The sequence below is a fragment of the Drosophila takahashii genome, chromosome 3L (assembly GCF_030179915.1).
Source record: "Drosophila takahashii strain IR98-3 E-12201 chromosome 3L, DtakHiC1v2, whole genome shotgun sequence".
Lineage (NCBI taxonomy): Eukaryota > Metazoa > Arthropoda > Insecta > Diptera > Drosophilidae > Drosophila > Drosophila takahashii.
In genome coordinates this window covers 944374-961329 of record NC_091680.1, presented here as the reverse complement: position 1 = coordinate 961329, position 16956 = coordinate 944374, and the positions used below count along the sequence as shown (strand labels likewise).

Sequence of the window (16956 nt, the reverse complement as noted above, 5' to 3'; positions counted from 1 at the left end):
GTTTTTGTTGAAAGTTGGACAGTAACTGAATTTTGCCGTTTTTGTTATTTGTTTTTTAGTTCGCTTTTCTGCAACCCAACCGCCAGAGAGCCAAGTTGGCTTGTTGCGATAAGGTGGCATAGAGCAGAGCAAACAAGCCTTGTAGGTGGTAATCAATGGAGTTGCACCTCCGAAAAGGTCTCGGGAAAGGGGGCTCGGGAAATTTCAAAGTGCATCGCAGAATTTGCATTAGTTTTGGTCTTATTTTTGGATTTCTCAACGTTTAAAGTCAGATTTATTAAAAAAAAAAAACATTCCTTTTGCTCGGGTTTTTCGTCATAATTCTGTTAAAATAAGTGCCGCAACTAAACGAAGGACTGTTTTGCACAGCTAATAACCCAAGCTATCAATCCGCATCACTTGCGGGTATATTTAGATAAAAAAATATTTTCGTCAATTTTCGCATTTTTGATAAGGGGTAACATCACAATTTTTTGGAAAAATCGATAAAAAATTAAAGTTTTCAAATTTAAATGCCAATCGATTGGGAATTTAATTACGAGCTCAAAAAGGTATGACATTCCATATTTGGACCATTTGTTGCTTTGTTTTGGACAAAATACCTATTTTTTAAGTGGAAAATTAGGATGAAGTACCATGGAAAATCATAAATTCTTTTATATCCAGTTTTTTTTACACTGATTCCTAGGAAATAAAATGTATTCAAAAATATAACCGGATAATAAATTCCTTAAACAACCCTAATCGGTGCAGAATTATTTGATAAATGTATTTAATGACATTATCGATTTCTGTGGCTGGAATTTTTATGTTTTTTTTGGTAAATTCCCTTTTTTGGTAGTCGCAGTTATGCCAAACAAAATGCTCGATCCCCTGACCAACGAAAATACAAACAAACACTGAGAATTTGACAAGCGGAATGCAGGGAATTTCAGGATACCATCCCTTCCATAGAAATTCGAACTCAAGTCGGCTTGTGCTCATCGCTAAATTGGCGTTTTATTTATAGCCAACTCGAATGGAATTGGCAAATGCCAATGCAGACAGGGCGCAGCCAAATCGGTTTACTGAATGCTTATGGGTTAAAAATTAATATATTTTATTTGGAATTTGGAAATTTTTTAAAAATTACAATTATTTTTTAACTCTTAGTTTAATTTTAATTACCACTTTTTACTCGAATTTTTGAAACTTAAAAAACGCCAATATAAATAGATATTCGGCGATAACACTTTGTGAACTTTAGTTTACCAAATAGTAATAAATATAAATGGTTTTTTAAACTTCCCGCCAACTTGTTTTCAGCAGGGGCGCCATCTATTAGCTTTTAGGAGAAAACTATAAGCGGAGACATGCACCAACGGTCACAATAGGTTCCTCTAAAATCCGCCAGGTGGAGCAAGTGAGTAAGGCGCGCTATTTGAAAACAATGATAAATTAATAGCAAAAGAAGCCCATCTTATCTTAAATAAAAACGGCGTAATCAGTGCAGATTGCGAATCGATACTAATTTGACAACATGAAACCAGAGATAACCGCAACACTCGCTGGTCCCTTGATAAAGATAATATAATTTAATCCGGCTCGGCACACAAAAAACCTACGCACACATATGGGTCGATGGTCCGCGATTCGAATCTATATCTATCCAATCCGCGCACACAGAAGCGCTGCTCGGAAATCGGAATCTGGGGGGCAGCAGCTTGCGCTCTGCTGGTGATAACGACGCGGATCGGCTTTCATACAAAACAATAACAGAATTGCCGCAGCTCACGTAGTCGGCCGGCAGAATTCAGTCGCTAACGTTCGACGCGAGTCGAAAGTCAAGAGTTCTCGGGCGGATTTCAGCGATTCTATAAAGAGATAGAGGCAGAGATTCACTGAACTGAGCCCTGAGATGCGCAGCCTCAGCCGCTTTCGTTTGATCACCTTCGATGTGACCAACACCCTCCTCCAGTTTCGAACTTCTCCCGGCAAGCAATACGGGGAAATAGGAGCTCTATTCGGTGCAAGATGCGACAACAATGAGCTGGCCAAGAACTTCAAGGCCAATTGGTAAGGGTATTACCTTGTTATATTATCTAGATAGTAATTAGACATCCCCTTTCAGGTACAAGATGAACCGCGATTATCCCAACTTTGGACGCGACACGAATCCCCAGATGGAGTGGCAGCAATGGTGGCGTAAGCTGATAGCAGGTGAGTTGCGTTCGAGTGCCCGAGTGCCCCGAGTGTTTGTCTGCTCGGTGATAAACAATCCGGCATGTTCCAAAGTGCATTCGACACAATCGCTGCTAAATGTGATTAGTATCCGTAACTCCTCTCGGGGAAAAAATTAAAACAAAAAGTGGAAAAACATTAATTAACTTTTTGATCATTGCAATAATAAATCATAATAGCTTTTCTGGTGATTACTTACATGTGTAAAGGTTTTCTTTAAGTAAAAATAGGTTTCAACTTTTTGCAAAAGGACGACTAATGTCATAAATTCAGTTCATTTATCTCTAAGCTCTGAAAAAATATAAATCAATCAATAAATATTTCTTTTATTGGATCTTCAATTATATTTTGTAATAAAAAAATCAAATAATTATAACATTATCAATTAAAAGGAGTAAAAAAACTAGTAACCTTAAATAAATCAAAATAAATTCTTTCGAATTCTAATTCTGTGCTTAACAAAAATCGCAAATTAAAGATTAATGGCTAACTCTTTTAATTCAATCAAATCACACAAGCATCACTCTCGCATCTGCTAATTTTCTGTTAATTAGAAGTGTTATAAACTCTATTTCACAACAGCCAAGAGGTTCTGCATTTGACTATTCAATAATAGATATATAATTCAGTCACTAATCAATCCTTTCCACAGGAACTTTTTCTGAGAGCGGAGCTGCCATTCCGGAGGAGAAGCTGCACAACTTTTCCAACCATCTGATTGAGCTGTACAAAACCTCCATTTGCTGGCAGCCTTGCAATGGAAGCGTAGAGCTGCTACAGCAACTCCGGAAAGACTTCAAGCCGGAGAAGTGCAAACTGGGGGTGATAGCCAACTTTGATCCACGGCTGATGGCCCTGCTGCAGAACACCAAACTCGATCAGTACCTGGACTTCGCGGTCAATTCGTACGAAGTGAAGGCCGAGAAGCCCGATGCACAGATCTTTACCAAGGCGATCGAGAAGGCTGGCTTGGCTGACCTCAAACCAGAGGAATGTCTGCACATCGGAGATGGGCCCACCACTGACTACTTGGCCGCCAAGGAAGCGGGCTGGCACTCGGCGCTGGTCCATGAGAAGAGCTACGCGTATTTGGTAAAGAAATACGGCGAGGACATCGACCGGGATCACGTCTTCCCCAGCCTCTATGACTTCCACAAAAAGATCTCGGACGGAGCGGTGGTCTGGTGATCCATTGTACATTTATTAAAATAGTAAAGCCAAGTAACTCCAAGTCATATTTGCATTTTAATGTTCCCTAAAAAATGGGAAACAAGAATTGGGAATACTATTAGATATATTCAATCGAACTTCTGTAACTTAAAGTCGCTATAACTGAAACTTATTTAAGAGATTATAATCAGATGTGGTTTTAAAGAGGGTAGGTCTTGAACTTGAATTACTTTTAGTACTTACGGTACTCTCCATCAATTAAATTCAGGCAAGGTCGCTTGTTTTGTTTACTAACTAAAGCAACAAGTGAAGTAAACACCTGTGCCATCCACACACCTGTTTTCCATATGTTTCTAATACAATCGATAATAGTGGTTGTGACTTAAATTCATTCGATTGGTAGAACGTATACGTAATGCGGCGTGAAAACGTTTGCTGGGTTTACAAAAAGTTTTTATTTTTTTGTTTTACCTCTTAGTTTCCTAAAACTGCTGTTCCAGTTTTTTTATAAGAGTTCTGAAAAACAAATAATAATAAAATCAGTCAGGAATTGAACTTACAAATTTTACAAATTTAATTTAGTTGAATTCACCTCGATGGCGCCAACCAAGCAAATTTCACCACCCACAATATTAGCGCGGAAACCAACCATAAATTTATCGAATTTATAAAGTGAAAACTAAAAATAAAAAATGTTTTGTAAACAATTTAATTTTAAAGTGTTGAGTAAAAATAAGAATAAATTTAAAATACATGAAATACAATTTTTTAATATTATGGTTATACTTTTTTAAACTATTAATTCAAAAACGTATTACTTTTATGTGTTTTTTTTTAATGAGTTAAATAAATTATATTATTTTAACTATAAATAAGTTCACGATATAAATTAAACTTGTATTGTCCCTGTATATAACTTATATTATTTAAAGCAGTAAATAAAGTCATAAACAAACAGCTAACTACCTATAACGGGGGCCAAGGGTACTTAACTCTTTTATCTTATCCTGCCAAACATATGTTTATATTTGGAATGCAAAAAACAAAACAATGGTTATCAGTTGAGGAGTACTTCAGCTGATTGGTAAGTGCCAAAATTGGATCAGGTGAGTGCAGAATCCTGGCCTGTCATAAGTTTGAACTGCTAATCGGGGCAATACAAAAAAGGTAAACCCACTTTGCTAAAGATATGGAAAACAAAGGAGAGTCGACCGATAGATTGGATTATAGATTATGAGGGTTTATTGGTTTATAGCCCAACTATAATTGCCGGGTGCATTACTATTTTCTACTTAAGATTTAGGATTCCAGGTAAGGAAATTACTCAGGTATCAAATAGTCTAGTCGGAATCGACCCAATCGTTTTCTTAGATTTCTTTGGATTTTAAGAGTCTATTCTTAATCAGCACTTCTCTTTAAAAAAAACCTGTCAACATATTTTTAAGTAGGGATCAAATATAATACGCTGTATAATAAACTGTTTTCCGGGCTTAAAAAGGTGAATTATAAATTTTTTGTTACTTTTTTGAGGAAATATTATTAATGTTGCCTTTAATAAAATGAATTTATTAGTAAAGAGATTAGCCAACATATTTAAATGGAATAAAAGTAGTATTTTTTCTGGGTATCTTAAAGTCGAAACACCTAGCTGTATACATTTTTATGTTTTCTCTGGCTTTAAAGAGCATATTCTCATTTTGACTGCCAGTCTCTCTGTTTTTCCTCTCTCACGAACGCTATTCATCCACTTTTAAGTGGCGCAGTGCGGGCTGTTTCGGCCTCAGTCGCTCACCACCCACAGAACCGGACGGAACACCGCGATAAAGATTCAAAGATACAGTACTCTTTATCACCAGCGAATAAAAAACCAAAACATTCTAAACGCGAATGCGAATGCGGCTGTGGATACGTTGGATTTAAGTTTATGTTATTTACCCCATTTGCGTGCGACACTCGCCTTGGGCCAAGTTTGAGTTATTTCCAAGTTTGCATTATTGTAATTAGCCTGTCGGTCCGTCGAGAGACTACGAAACGAAACGAATGAAAAATAAAACGCAGAATAATTGCGCTGGAAATACATTATAATGTGCGCGGCTAAGAGCGCTAACGTAACGGCTAAATAATAGTAGAAAGTTTTTATTGTTATCTTTCTTCTGAGCTGCAGCTGCCAAAAGCCGAATAACCATAGCAAAAGCTTCGAAATTTTGCGTGTGAACAGAAAAGAAATCCGCTTTCGGCCCCATATCTTTAAATTTGTGCGGTTGTGTGTGCTCAGCTTACAAAATTGGCAACGTTTAGACGCCGCTCTCAGTCAATAAACCCAAATAAATAAGATACGCCATAGTCAAAATACAAACAAACCAAATAAAGAACCCATCAAAATGTCCGGACCACTGCCCGAAATCAGCGAGGAGCAACGAGCCATATTGGAGCAGGTGAGAGCTAAGAACCACTGATTTCTTTTGGTGTAATTTAAGGGGCCACAAGAAGGTATTTACTTGGGGATTTTCGCCATGTAGATTATAGAGATAAAGATACAAAACAATGCGCTAATGTTGACCCACAATGCTGGACCCCATGGAATCGTGTTCTTATAAAAGAGTTCTCTCCAGGGAGAAATTTACAGAATAAATTAGTTTCTTTCGGGAAAATGGCAGCGTTTTAACAGAGTTTTTCCAAAATGAAATTTTAGAGAATTAATTACAGCCTTATAAAAAAGTAGAGTTCTAAAATTGTTTCCCCAAGGGAAGCATTTTAAAGCAACATTTTTTTAGAATATCAAAGAATATGAATAACACCCATCAGATATTTTGGTGATAAATATCTTTTTTATCGAAATCTATTACAAAATATATTTTTCACTTGCCCACTTCCATATTTATTTACATATTAATATGTAAAAAAAGTGCATTCAATTATTTTAAGCTCGTTTAATACCAGTCGAGAATTTCGCAATGATTAAGCAATCCAGATTTATGGAATATTCTAAACAAACTGAAACAGAACAGTCATCGTGCGATCAGCGAAGCATTGATGGCTGGTTATGGAAATGAGCAATTGCTCGCTTGACTTCCTCTTGGAATATTAGCAAATTTAAGCAGACTTTTAACCACTGTTTCCAAACTGCCGCAAGAGCAGCTGCCAAAGTTGAAACAACTGCAACTTATTTCGGTATATTTATTTTCTTAGCAGTGTTGAAGTCAAAAATAATTAAGGGGGGATTGATTACTTCAAAATAAATTACTTAAAAAAATATTTAAGAGAGATTTAAATCAATAATAAAAGATAATTCATAAATAGAGAGGTCTACTTATTTTGATTCCCATGTTTTAAACGAAATCTAGATTACTATTAATTTGAAGCAGTTTAAGCAGTCATTATAAAACCATCTATATCTAATTAAACCCCTTCTAACTCCACCACTGGATGCCTGTATCTGCAGTTGCGCATTGTTGACTCTCATGTGTTCTTGGTTTGGCACACTGAAAACCGCTTGCGAAATCGAAAACTCAGCTGAAGTCGATTGGTGACACACAAAGCGAACAGTTCAATAATAATATGCAAATGAATAAAATGTAAAAAAAATGGGCAAATGAGGAAAATGCATAATAAGTCATTGTATGTAATGGGCAAATAATAAATAAAATATTAACTGGGCAAATAAGGAAAATGCATTAAAAGTCATTGTTTTTAATGGACCGATTAAAACCGGACCCTTGCAAATAAATAAAATATTAAGTGTGCAAAATGGAGAAAAGCATCACAAGTAATTATAAATATGAGTGGATTATAACCAGACCCTTGCCCTATTTTAATTGCCCGACAGCCATTTCATGGCACAATGACTGCGATTACCAGTATAAATATGCATGAACTGGTGGCTAATGATAAACGCGAATGAGTCGTTAAGTAGAGAGCATTGATCCAGAACGAAATCACCCAGAGATCCAGAGATCCGAACCTTTAAACCCGTAGAAATCTGCTTTAGAAATCGTGCAGTATTTGCATAAATCAGCCAAGAGCAACAGGTTTTTTAGCCCAGGTGTCTTGGAAATGCCGAAAACCCCAAAAAGCGAAGAGAAACTTCGAAATAAATGCAACATTTTGGCAGCTTTAAATGCTAAGGTAAACACTATTCGAGCTGCAGTCGAAAATATCAAGTGGCCACGCCAAATATAGACTCAATTTCAAATTGCCTAATGGGTATTTACCTTTTTCTGTCAAAGTCAGGCCAAGAAAACGAGAAGAACAAAGCAAAAACCCAAAAGCCCAGTTATATGGCCTAGGAAATGAGGAAGTACACAGAACTCGGCGCTAATGACAACCAAAGTCGGGTATTATCTACTACAGCTGGGGGGCCAATAATAAAGCCTGGTCTTTGGCCAAGTTTGCAGCCAAAAGCGGCGAAACTGAAAACTGAAAAAACTAAATAAAAGAAGCGGTTAGTGAGACTGAGACGGCCTCGTTATTGAATTCCAAGTGGTTTTGGCCAGAGTGACTCAGCAGTTGGCCAACGGCAAACAGCAAACAACCTAGACGCGAGTCAATTAAGCGATTGAAATGGTGTTAAATATGCACTTGGTCGAATGCAAATCAAAGTACGTGATGTTTACTTAGTAAACAAGTTAATAAAAGGCCTCAAACAAAGGCAGATAAACCGAATGCAACTGAAGAAAGAAAGAAGTGTAATAGCAATATCAACTTTCCTGAACAACATCCGAATTTGGCAGGCGGTACAAGGCCGTCGATACAAATTAACAGCAATTAAGTCAACAAAGGCCAATACATGTAGTCTATCAGACTCAATAAACGTTATCGTTTGGAGATAGGAAAATTACCCGCTAACCTCTTATAAACCGTATAAACCCAGTTTCGGCCTTCAGTAAATAAATCATCGAAACAAATTGGATTGTAAATCAGATTAGAAACACTGTTTTCCAAGCTGCGCTTAGCTGAAACCAGATTGCGGAATCTATACAAGCTAGAGGGCAAGGCAAACCCAATGCAATAACATTTATCGCAAAATCGACGACATATTTTGAGTAGGGTTAAAGAGAAATATAATAGATTGAATACAAGATACGAAAATACCAAAGAAAGCTGGTCCGAAATTTGTTTACCGAATAGATCTACCGATTTATTTACTTGTCATAAATTTGACAAATTATAATAAATCAGCAGGTTTGCGATTTTAAAACTTGATGTGTTGAAGTGAAAGTTTATTTACGATAGATTTTAAATTAATTAAATTCCTCATTATGATTCATTGGCGTAATGATTCATATTTAAAATTGTATAAATTCTTTTTATATTGATAAGGTTTTTGATAATAATATATTAAATACCACTTTCAGTTTCGCAAGCAAATGGATGATGCTCTGGTGGGAACTCACGATGATTACTTTTTGGTTCGCTGGCTGAGAGGTGAGTTTTCGCAGCATTAGGATTTAATAGTAGACAGATGCATAAAATATAGTTTTCTCCCTTCAAAAACAGCTCGAAAATGGAATCTGGAAGCGGCGGAGAAAATGCTGAGAGCTGTAAGTAAAAACATTATTAAACTAATTCCACATACTAAACATATGATACCTCTTAGAGCTTAAAAACCCGCGCCATGTGGAATGTTGACAACATCGAGAAGTGGGATCCACCCAAGGCGCTGCAGGAATATTTGCCCTATGGCCTCATGGGCTATGACAACGAGGGATCACCAAGTGGGTTATATATTCACTCCACAAACTAAACAAAAACTAAGCAACTTATTCACAGTTCTCGTTTGCCCCTTTGCCAACTTCGACATGTGGGGCATGATGCACTGCGTCACGCGATTCGAGTTCCAAAAGTACCTAGTCCTGCTGCTCGAGCGCTTCATGAAGATCGCCTACGAGCAGAGCCAGAAGCATGGATGGAAGGCGCGCCAGCTGGTGGTGTTCTTCGACATGCAGGACGTGAACCTGAAGCAGTACGCCTGGCGACCGGCGGCCGAGTGCGTGATCTCCACGGTGAAGCAGTACGAGGCCAACTTCCCGGAGCTGCTCAAGATGTGCTACATCATCAATGCGCCCAAGCTCTTCTCGGTGGCCTTCAACATCGTGAAGAAGTTCCTGGACGAGAACACCACCAGCAAGATAGTGATCTACAAGTCGGGCGTGGATCGCTGGCAGCAGCAGCTCTTCTCGCACGTCAACCGAAAGGCCTTTCCGAAGGCCTGGGGCGGCGAGATGGTGGACAGGAACGGGGATCCCCAGTGCAAGGCCCTGATGATCTGGGGCGGCAAGCTGCCCGAGGAGCTGTACATCGATCAGAGCAGCCAGCAGAGTGACCGCGACTTTGTGGAGACGCAGGTGGCCAAGGGCGACAAGCTGAAGCTGAACTTTAAAGTTAACGGCGGGGAGGAGAAGATCCTCTCCTGGGAGTTCCGCACCTTCGACTACGACATCAAGTTCGGCATCTACAGCGTGGACGAGCAGACGGGCGAGAAGCGCAGCGAGGTGGCGCTGGGAACGGTGTACTCCAATGAGATGGACGAGGTGGGCTACATCTCTACGCGACCAAATACCACTTGTGAGTAAACAAGGCTTCTTTATAGTATCCTTGTATTAATGACATATTCCAATCCCCTCCAGACACTGTGGTTTTTGACAACTCCGCCAGCTACCTGCGCAGCAAGAAGCTCCGCTACTGGGTGGACCTCATCTCCGAGGAGGAGGAGGGCATTTCCGAGCTGACCAGCCAGATGGACAGCACTCAGATTGCAAGTCAGCAGTGAGTGGGGATCGAGTTCCCCCCGCGACCAATCAACCAAGCCAAAAATGGGAGTAGATAGATTATTAGGTAGCCAACAACACAAACTAACCTCGGTGCAATAAAGTCACAAAGCATTTTGGCCAGATCTCCGAAACTCTGGCGAATCTGCAATCAAAACTATGTGATAGAAACAAAAGTTAGCAAAGCAACACAAAAGTATGACTCACATTTAAAGTTAATCGTTTTATTACATACCTAGCCGCACTGTTTAGTTAACAATTTATAATCTTTTCAGGGAGTACAGCACAATAAAATGTATATAGCACCTGATCTTTAAATGAAATTCCAGGCTTTCTTTAAAGGGATCAGTTAAGTGCTTCTGATAGAGCTTAAATACTATTTTTAAATGGAGTATTTTAGAGTGAATCGATTGGTTAGTCTCTACAAAATCTACAATTATTATTTGCGAATCCAACATCGACTCACCCCAGAATAGAGGGGTTTTATCCAGCTAAACTCCTTAATTAATAAGCGCTCACGGCTGCTGCGAGGAGGCGCGGCGCTTGCGCCTTCATCACTGCGGGCCACCGGGATTGGGGCCCATCTGCGGGTAGCCCACGCCGGGTCCCTGGGGTTGCGGCTGCAGCTGCTGCATGGGCATCATGGGATTCGGACTGGATCCCACTCCCACGCCCACTACTCCCACTGGCGGTCCAATGGATTGATTGGGTGGAGGCTGCGGCATCTCGGTGGCCAGCTGGAGGTTCGTCAGTAGATCCGTGATGGCCGGAAAGAGCGTGCACTGATTCTGCTGCGCGTTGAACTCGGCAAAGCGACGGAGCAGCGTGCTGGCGGCCGTCATGGTGGGCGAGGTAACCTGGCCGGTGCGCTCCGCCAGCTGGGTGACGTTCGTCTGAATGTCGTACACGATGGGCAGCACCAGCGAGGGGCTGTCTTTCCCCACCATCCCTGCGCCATAAGGAATCCTGGCAATTTGCAGGAAGAACAGGATCTTCATGCGTCCCAGAACCACGCAGGCATTTCCACTGGGCACAATGGGCACCGCCGACGGGGGCATTCGCATGCACATCTGCACCGTCCACTTGAGCTGGTCGCCACCCAGCTCGGGCTTTAGTTCCAGTCGCATGATCTGCACGAAATCCTTCAGCACCTGGGCAGGCAGGTTGAGCAGCCGGCAGATGCTGTGCAGCGCATTGGGTCGGTAGGGCGGAGCCACCACCCTTGTGTCGAAGTACTGCTCGATCACCAGCAGATCGTCCTGGCTGAGCTGGAAGGGCGGTGGCAGCTTGTCCGGCATCGGCGGCAGCTGCGAGATCTTCAGGTGCAGCGTCTGCATGTGCATTTGATTGAGAACCACCTGGCACTGCAGTCCGTCTACTTTAAAGAGAACCACTCCCGGTTCCGTGCTGTTTAGCGCCGTCAGTGTCTCCTCGCTCTGGATGTTCCTGTGCAGCTGCCGCCTCATGTAGACGCAGCCGAGGAATCGCTCCAAGGGACTCATGTCCTGCAGGTTAATATCCTTGTTGGGATGCGGACTGGGTCGGCACAGGGTTTCCAGCGCCTCGTGGGTGAGCAGAGTGGGCACTGCTCCGGCCCAGGGGCGATTGAGAGTGCCGCGAGTTGCTCCGCCGACAGCTCCTCCTGCTCCGCCGCCCGTGCTCTTGTGCTCCGGACTCTGGCCAGGTCGAGGGGAGGGACGCGGCATGCTGGGCGAACCGGGCCACTGATTATTAGCCGGCGACATGGCCGTGAAGGGCGAGTCCTGGTGGCTCTGCATGTAGATATTCGGTCCCGGGCTGTGAACCATGTGCGGACTGGGCTGCGGATTCAGCGGCGACGAGGGCATCAGGCCGCTGGGCGAGGGATGCGGCATGTGCGGCGCTGGCGGGGAAGTCAGGTTGAAGTTGCCGTGTCCCTGGGCGGCACTGGGCGCACTCGGATGCGGACTGGCCGGCGTGTGCGGATTGGAGCTGGAAGGGGGAGTGTGAGGGGCTGGAAAGCGCAGGCCACTGTCCCGCGGCGACTGCGGTCCACGCATCCCAGTGCCCAGAAATGGCGAAGATCCCCCTGCCGCCACACTGCTCGGATTACCAAAGGTGTCCTCCATTCCCATCGGCGACAGCGGATTGTCGTCCTCGTGGGCAGCACGTCCTCTGTAAGCCGCCGATTCGTCCACATACTTGGAGAGGAAAGCCTTCAGGCCCTGGATGGGCGTGAACTCCTCCACCACATTCCGCTCGAAGCGACTGCTGGCTCCGTCGCGAATAGACACGAGTCTGTTCGCTCGGAAGCGCAACTCCAGGCAGTAGACAGCCTGGTAGGTCAGCCTCATCAAACAAGGGGATTGAGCCAGCATGCAAAAGGATAAGACGGGCACTTGTGGTCGCTGGAATATAGGATATTATGATAAGATATTGAAAAGCAACTAGTTGAGATGACTTACAGGTATTCCCAAGTAGGGCAGCACGGGCAGCTTGGCCAGCGAGCTCAGCGGGCTGTATGTTTCGTGCAGAATCTGCGCAATCTGCGTGAGGCTGTGCTGTTGGTTCAAGTGCTGCGCCAACTGATCCCGCATCATCGAGTGCGCATTCACGGCCGACATGCCGCCCACGAAGGTCAGACGGAAGCCGTGCGACTGCACCGACCAGTAGATATTGCAGCTCACCTCCTTTTTGGGCCCGTAGCCGAGCAGCAGGTTCATGTAGCTGTACGACTTGACCACCAGCATGTCGCACAGAGAAAGGCGTTCTGAAATATAAACTTCTGTTAGGAAAAGTAAATAAAATACTCCAGTATAAACCCACTATTTCTCAACTGCTCTGCAAAGTCGTGGACCAGCGTGTACAGGTACACGATCTTCGACCAGTCGTTCAGCAGATCCTCGACCGTCTTGGAAAAGTCGTGGTTGGCCTGCTCGTAGGTGAGGTAGACAGTCCGCCGGCTGCCCTGCTCCTTCTGGTGGCTGCTCTGCAGCGGAGTGCTGAAGAAGACGAACTCCACCACCCAGATGCGCACCTGGCTGTTCTTGTTGGTCTGCGAGCGCACCGAGATGGAAAGAACGCGGCGCATTAGGTCATCCCAAACGTGAGGTTCTATTTTCGGTAGCCCAGAGGCGCCACTTGGCTTGGTCTCCACAGTTCCTGCCGCTGCTCCCTGCTGTTGCTGCTGCTGCTGCGTGGCAAAGGTGGACTTGCCAGGCTGCGGCAGTGCCAGAATCTTCAGCACAAGCGAAGTGGCATTCGCCTCCACCTGCAGACCGCTATGGGGGATATTATGTTTGGACAGCGTCTGCGCCAGGTTCATGAACGGAATCTTCTCGTCGCACATGGCCACCACGTGCGCCAGCTCGGGAATGAAGTAGGCCGGGAAGATGGTCTTCTGCTGCTTGGCAGGAGGCGCTAGCAAATCGCCATTCGATTTACGTTTGTGCGGGGAAACCTCCGCTAAAAGGAGTGGTTTATATTAGTATGAATTATGATTTAAGATATCACTAGGATTACCATCCACTTCGGTGCCTGGGCCATGTGTGGCCACAAAAGTGTCAAACTCAATCAGGCGCATCAACTTGGTGTAACACTTGGGAATGTCCGAGTGCGACGGCGCCACCACGGAAACCAGCTGCTTGGCGGAGTCGTCTATAACGTCCAGTTCGTCCTTTTGGAAGGCCACGAAACCGAGGTGGAAGGTGTACTCCATTTCATTGGGCATGGTGGTCTTCTCTTTGAGTTGAACCACCTGTTATGAATCAAATATTGTAATTAATAAATTAAATAACTAATCCAAGTAACTCCTTATAATTACCAGCACAATATTGGGATGCCTGTGCAGCTTCACATAAATCTTGTGCCTGCCGGGCTGCAAAAGCTCCTGCTCGGGTTGCGTGAGGAAGGGAAGTGTTTCGCAGGCAGTGGCCGGAAGATGTTGCAGGGTTTTATCGCACCTGCGATGGGTGATCCAGTAGCGCAGCTCGGAGAGCAAACCGGGCAGCTTGCTGCGATCGCCATTGAGGCAGTCCTGCATCTCCTCGGTGATGGGACAATCCAGATGCTTGGGCACATGACAGCGGAACATGCCCGTGTGCGTGTCGATGGTGATGTGAATCTGCTCGGCCCGCAGGCAGGGAGAAAGTACGGGCACGGTCAGAATGGCAGGAGTTCCCTGGAGGTTAACTGTAATAGAAGATAAACTGGATTAGTGGATATTCAAGTAAAGGTTTAATTTAACATTACACTCACAGTCAACATCTTTTAGGAAGGCCTGGAACTCCAGCTTTAGATCGCTCAGCCTGGAAACCGATCGAATGTAGACGGTATGCACAATCAGACGCTCCATTGAGAGATGCTCGGAGCGCACTGCCCTATCCGCCACCTCGGCGGACTCCTTGGCTCCCAAAGAGGGCACATGGACCACTGCCAGCGGACGCCCAATCTCGCTGGGATCCGACTGAACGGTGAGTCGGTAGCCCAGCTCCGACTTGAGGTCGCGCCAGTAGGACACGGTCAACTTTACGCCTGGAACATACTCCTCCACCGTGATGTTGTTGTCGTCCAATCTCTCGTAGTTCAAGCGCAAAGTCTGCGTGTACAGAACCTCCAGTTGCAGCGACTGACAGAAGTAGTGCAGACAGTTGTAGACCTCGCTCAAAGCATTGGGATTCTCCACCAGTCTCGCCTGGATGAGCTGGTGGATGTAGTTGACCTGCAGGGGATGCACCAAAGACTTGCCATCTAGGAAAGGAAGTGGAATTAATGGTTTGCTTGGTGTTTTAAGGGTTAATCACTATCTACCTCCCGTCTCCTTGTCCTCCACGAGCACATCGATGTCCAGCAGTCGCCAGGGAACCGTGGGATTGTCGCCCATCACGGTCAGGGCCACGCTGAACTCGTGCTTCACCTCGAAGGTGACTCGCCCGTTGCGAATGCGAAATTCCCGCATCTGCGGCAGCAGTTTTCCCGTCACCAGACGGTGCTGAATGACCTGGTTCAGCCGCAGCAGCGTCTGCCGCTTCTCCGCCGGCGTTATGGCATCGGCAGGCACAATCCGCTCGCGAATGCAGGTGGGCAGCCGGTTGTAGGTGCCCGTGGTCAGCACCTCAACGGCAGCGGGTATGTGAAAGTTGGGCAATCGGGCGCGAACCAACGTTTCGCGCGACATGCGCGCCAACATGTCGGCCGTCTCCACGAAGAGCATGTTCTGCTTGTCCAGGAAGCTCATGATCTGCGAGGATTTGTCTACTTTGGAGACCGAGTTGCCCCACTTGACCAGCGCATTGAGGCGGGTGAACAAGTGGCGGGTGCGGGCCGCATAGTCGTAGATCTCCACCTTGCGCTCCATGTCCGTTTTGCGGGGCAAACTGGAAGATGAATTAGAGGATTAATATTACGTTTAAGAAATATGTTGGATTAAATTAATTTTAGAAGCATATATAGTTTAATTTGTACTATATTACCTATTTTTTTTTAGTACAAATTAAACTACATTTGTTTCTCAAGTTTCTAAAATTGAGGCTAGCAATAGTTACACTTTTTTAGAATCTATAGAACATTTTATATAAGGACTTTAGATAAGCTTTTCTGTATTGTTCTAAAAAGTACCTTTAGCACAGTAAATAATTAAAAAATAATCGTATTGTATCATATTTGATATGATATCATATGGTGTTCACTAAAGATCATCTAAATTGAGTACTTTTAATAGGTAGTAGAGGCAGTTTTCCAAAAGTTCTCTTAAATTATTGAGGAGTTAAAGCATTTAGCACAGTAAATGTTTGATATGATATCATATGGTATTCACTTAGATCATCTAAAATGCGTATTTTAAATAGGTATGAGAGTGAGTTTTATAGAAAATGCATTAAATTATTGAAGGAATAATTAATGTTATACACTTATTATACTATGTAACCTTACAGCTCAGCCAGTACAGTGAGTTCATGATAGGTGCGCTGGATGATGAAGTCGATCAGGACGGACATGGACATGGTGTTGATCCGTGGGCCGCCCTCCTGTAATTGTGATTGTAATTAGGATCTATTGGAAGGTCTACATGTATTTAAGATGAGGTATTACCTGGCCAGCGGGCAAGTAGCCTCCGCCGCCGCCGCCAACGCCGGGCATTTGTTCGAGGGGCAAGGGGGTGGGCGCCATGTTTGCAGCTAATCCTTGCTAGCTCCGCGTCTTCCGAGTGGCGTTTTTTGTGATTTACGTGTGCTCCTTCTAGTAGTGCATATTCCGGCACAGTTTTTTCCTTAGTTTTCCTGCTTTTTCCAGTGTTTTTCGCGAAAATTCAGCAACAATTTTCACCTTTTTACGATTGAGCTGGAGTTCAGGCAAATAAATAAATACCAAAGCTATATTACTAACGCCTTTTGCACACTAATTTTTATCTGGTATTTTAATACTAAAACTTGTTTCTACATGTTCTTTACATGTTCTACACTCCCTTTCTACATATTGAGAAAGAACCAATGTACCTAGGTACAATTTAGTGGTATATTGTACCTTACCTAGGTAAGAAAAAGCAGTACCTGCTTTAGCATTGGAAATACAAACATATTACAGGATATTTTTTAATCCATAAGTAATTAATATTCTTTTCGATTTATTAATATTTCTTGAATATTACTTTTTTAAGTTAAATGTTCTTGGAATCTGTATTAATATGGGTTTTAATCTTTTGCTTGTGATTTTTGCGGTCCTAAAGCTTGATCTTAAATTCTTTAATTTAAATAAAAATGTGTGTGTACCCATTTTTAAATGTTTTTTTTTTAACTTTCAAATAATTAAAAATTATATAAAA

The 16956-nt window shown here is 43.4% G+C and overlaps 3 protein-coding genes across 3 annotated transcripts; 2 read left to right on the top strand and 1 right to left on the bottom strand.

Moving 5' to 3' along the window:
- Positions 1-1762: 1762 nt before the first annotated feature.
- On the top strand, positions 1763-3451 carry Reg-2 (Rhythmically expressed gene 2). The gene is made up of 3 exons (XM_017155850.3): positions 1763-2055; positions 2111-2199; positions 2873-3451. Exons 1-3 carry the CDS (start codon positions 1898-1900, stop codon positions 3406-3408), a joined length of 783 nt encoding a protein of 260 aa, XP_017011339.2. The 5' UTR covers positions 1763-1897; the 3' UTR covers positions 3409-3451.
- Positions 3452-5188: 1737 nt separating this feature from the next.
- LOC108067014 (SEC14-like protein 2) lies at positions 5189-10480 on the top strand. The gene is made up of 6 exons (XM_017155826.3): positions 5189-5825; positions 8745-8814; positions 8887-8930; positions 8987-9104; positions 9160-9954; positions 10017-10480. The coding sequence occupies exons 1-6, from the start codon at positions 5772-5774 to the stop codon at positions 10157-10159; spliced, it is 1224 nt and encodes a 407-aa protein (XP_017011315.2). The 5' UTR covers positions 5189-5771; the 3' UTR covers positions 10160-10480.
- Positions 10355-16478, bottom strand: MED14 (mediator complex subunit 14). Its single transcript, XM_017155825.3, has 9 exons — positions 16227-16478; positions 16068-16162; positions 14946-15511; positions 14394-14885; positions 13960-14327; positions 13659-13893; positions 12963-13601; positions 12602-12906; positions 10355-12544 (listed from the first exon to the last, which is right to left on the bottom strand). Exons 1-9 carry the CDS (start codon positions 16302-16304, stop codon positions 10712-10714), a joined length of 4611 nt encoding a protein of 1536 aa, XP_017011314.2. The 5' UTR covers positions 16305-16478; the 3' UTR covers positions 10355-10711.
- Between the last annotated feature and the right edge of the window lie 478 nt (positions 16479-16956).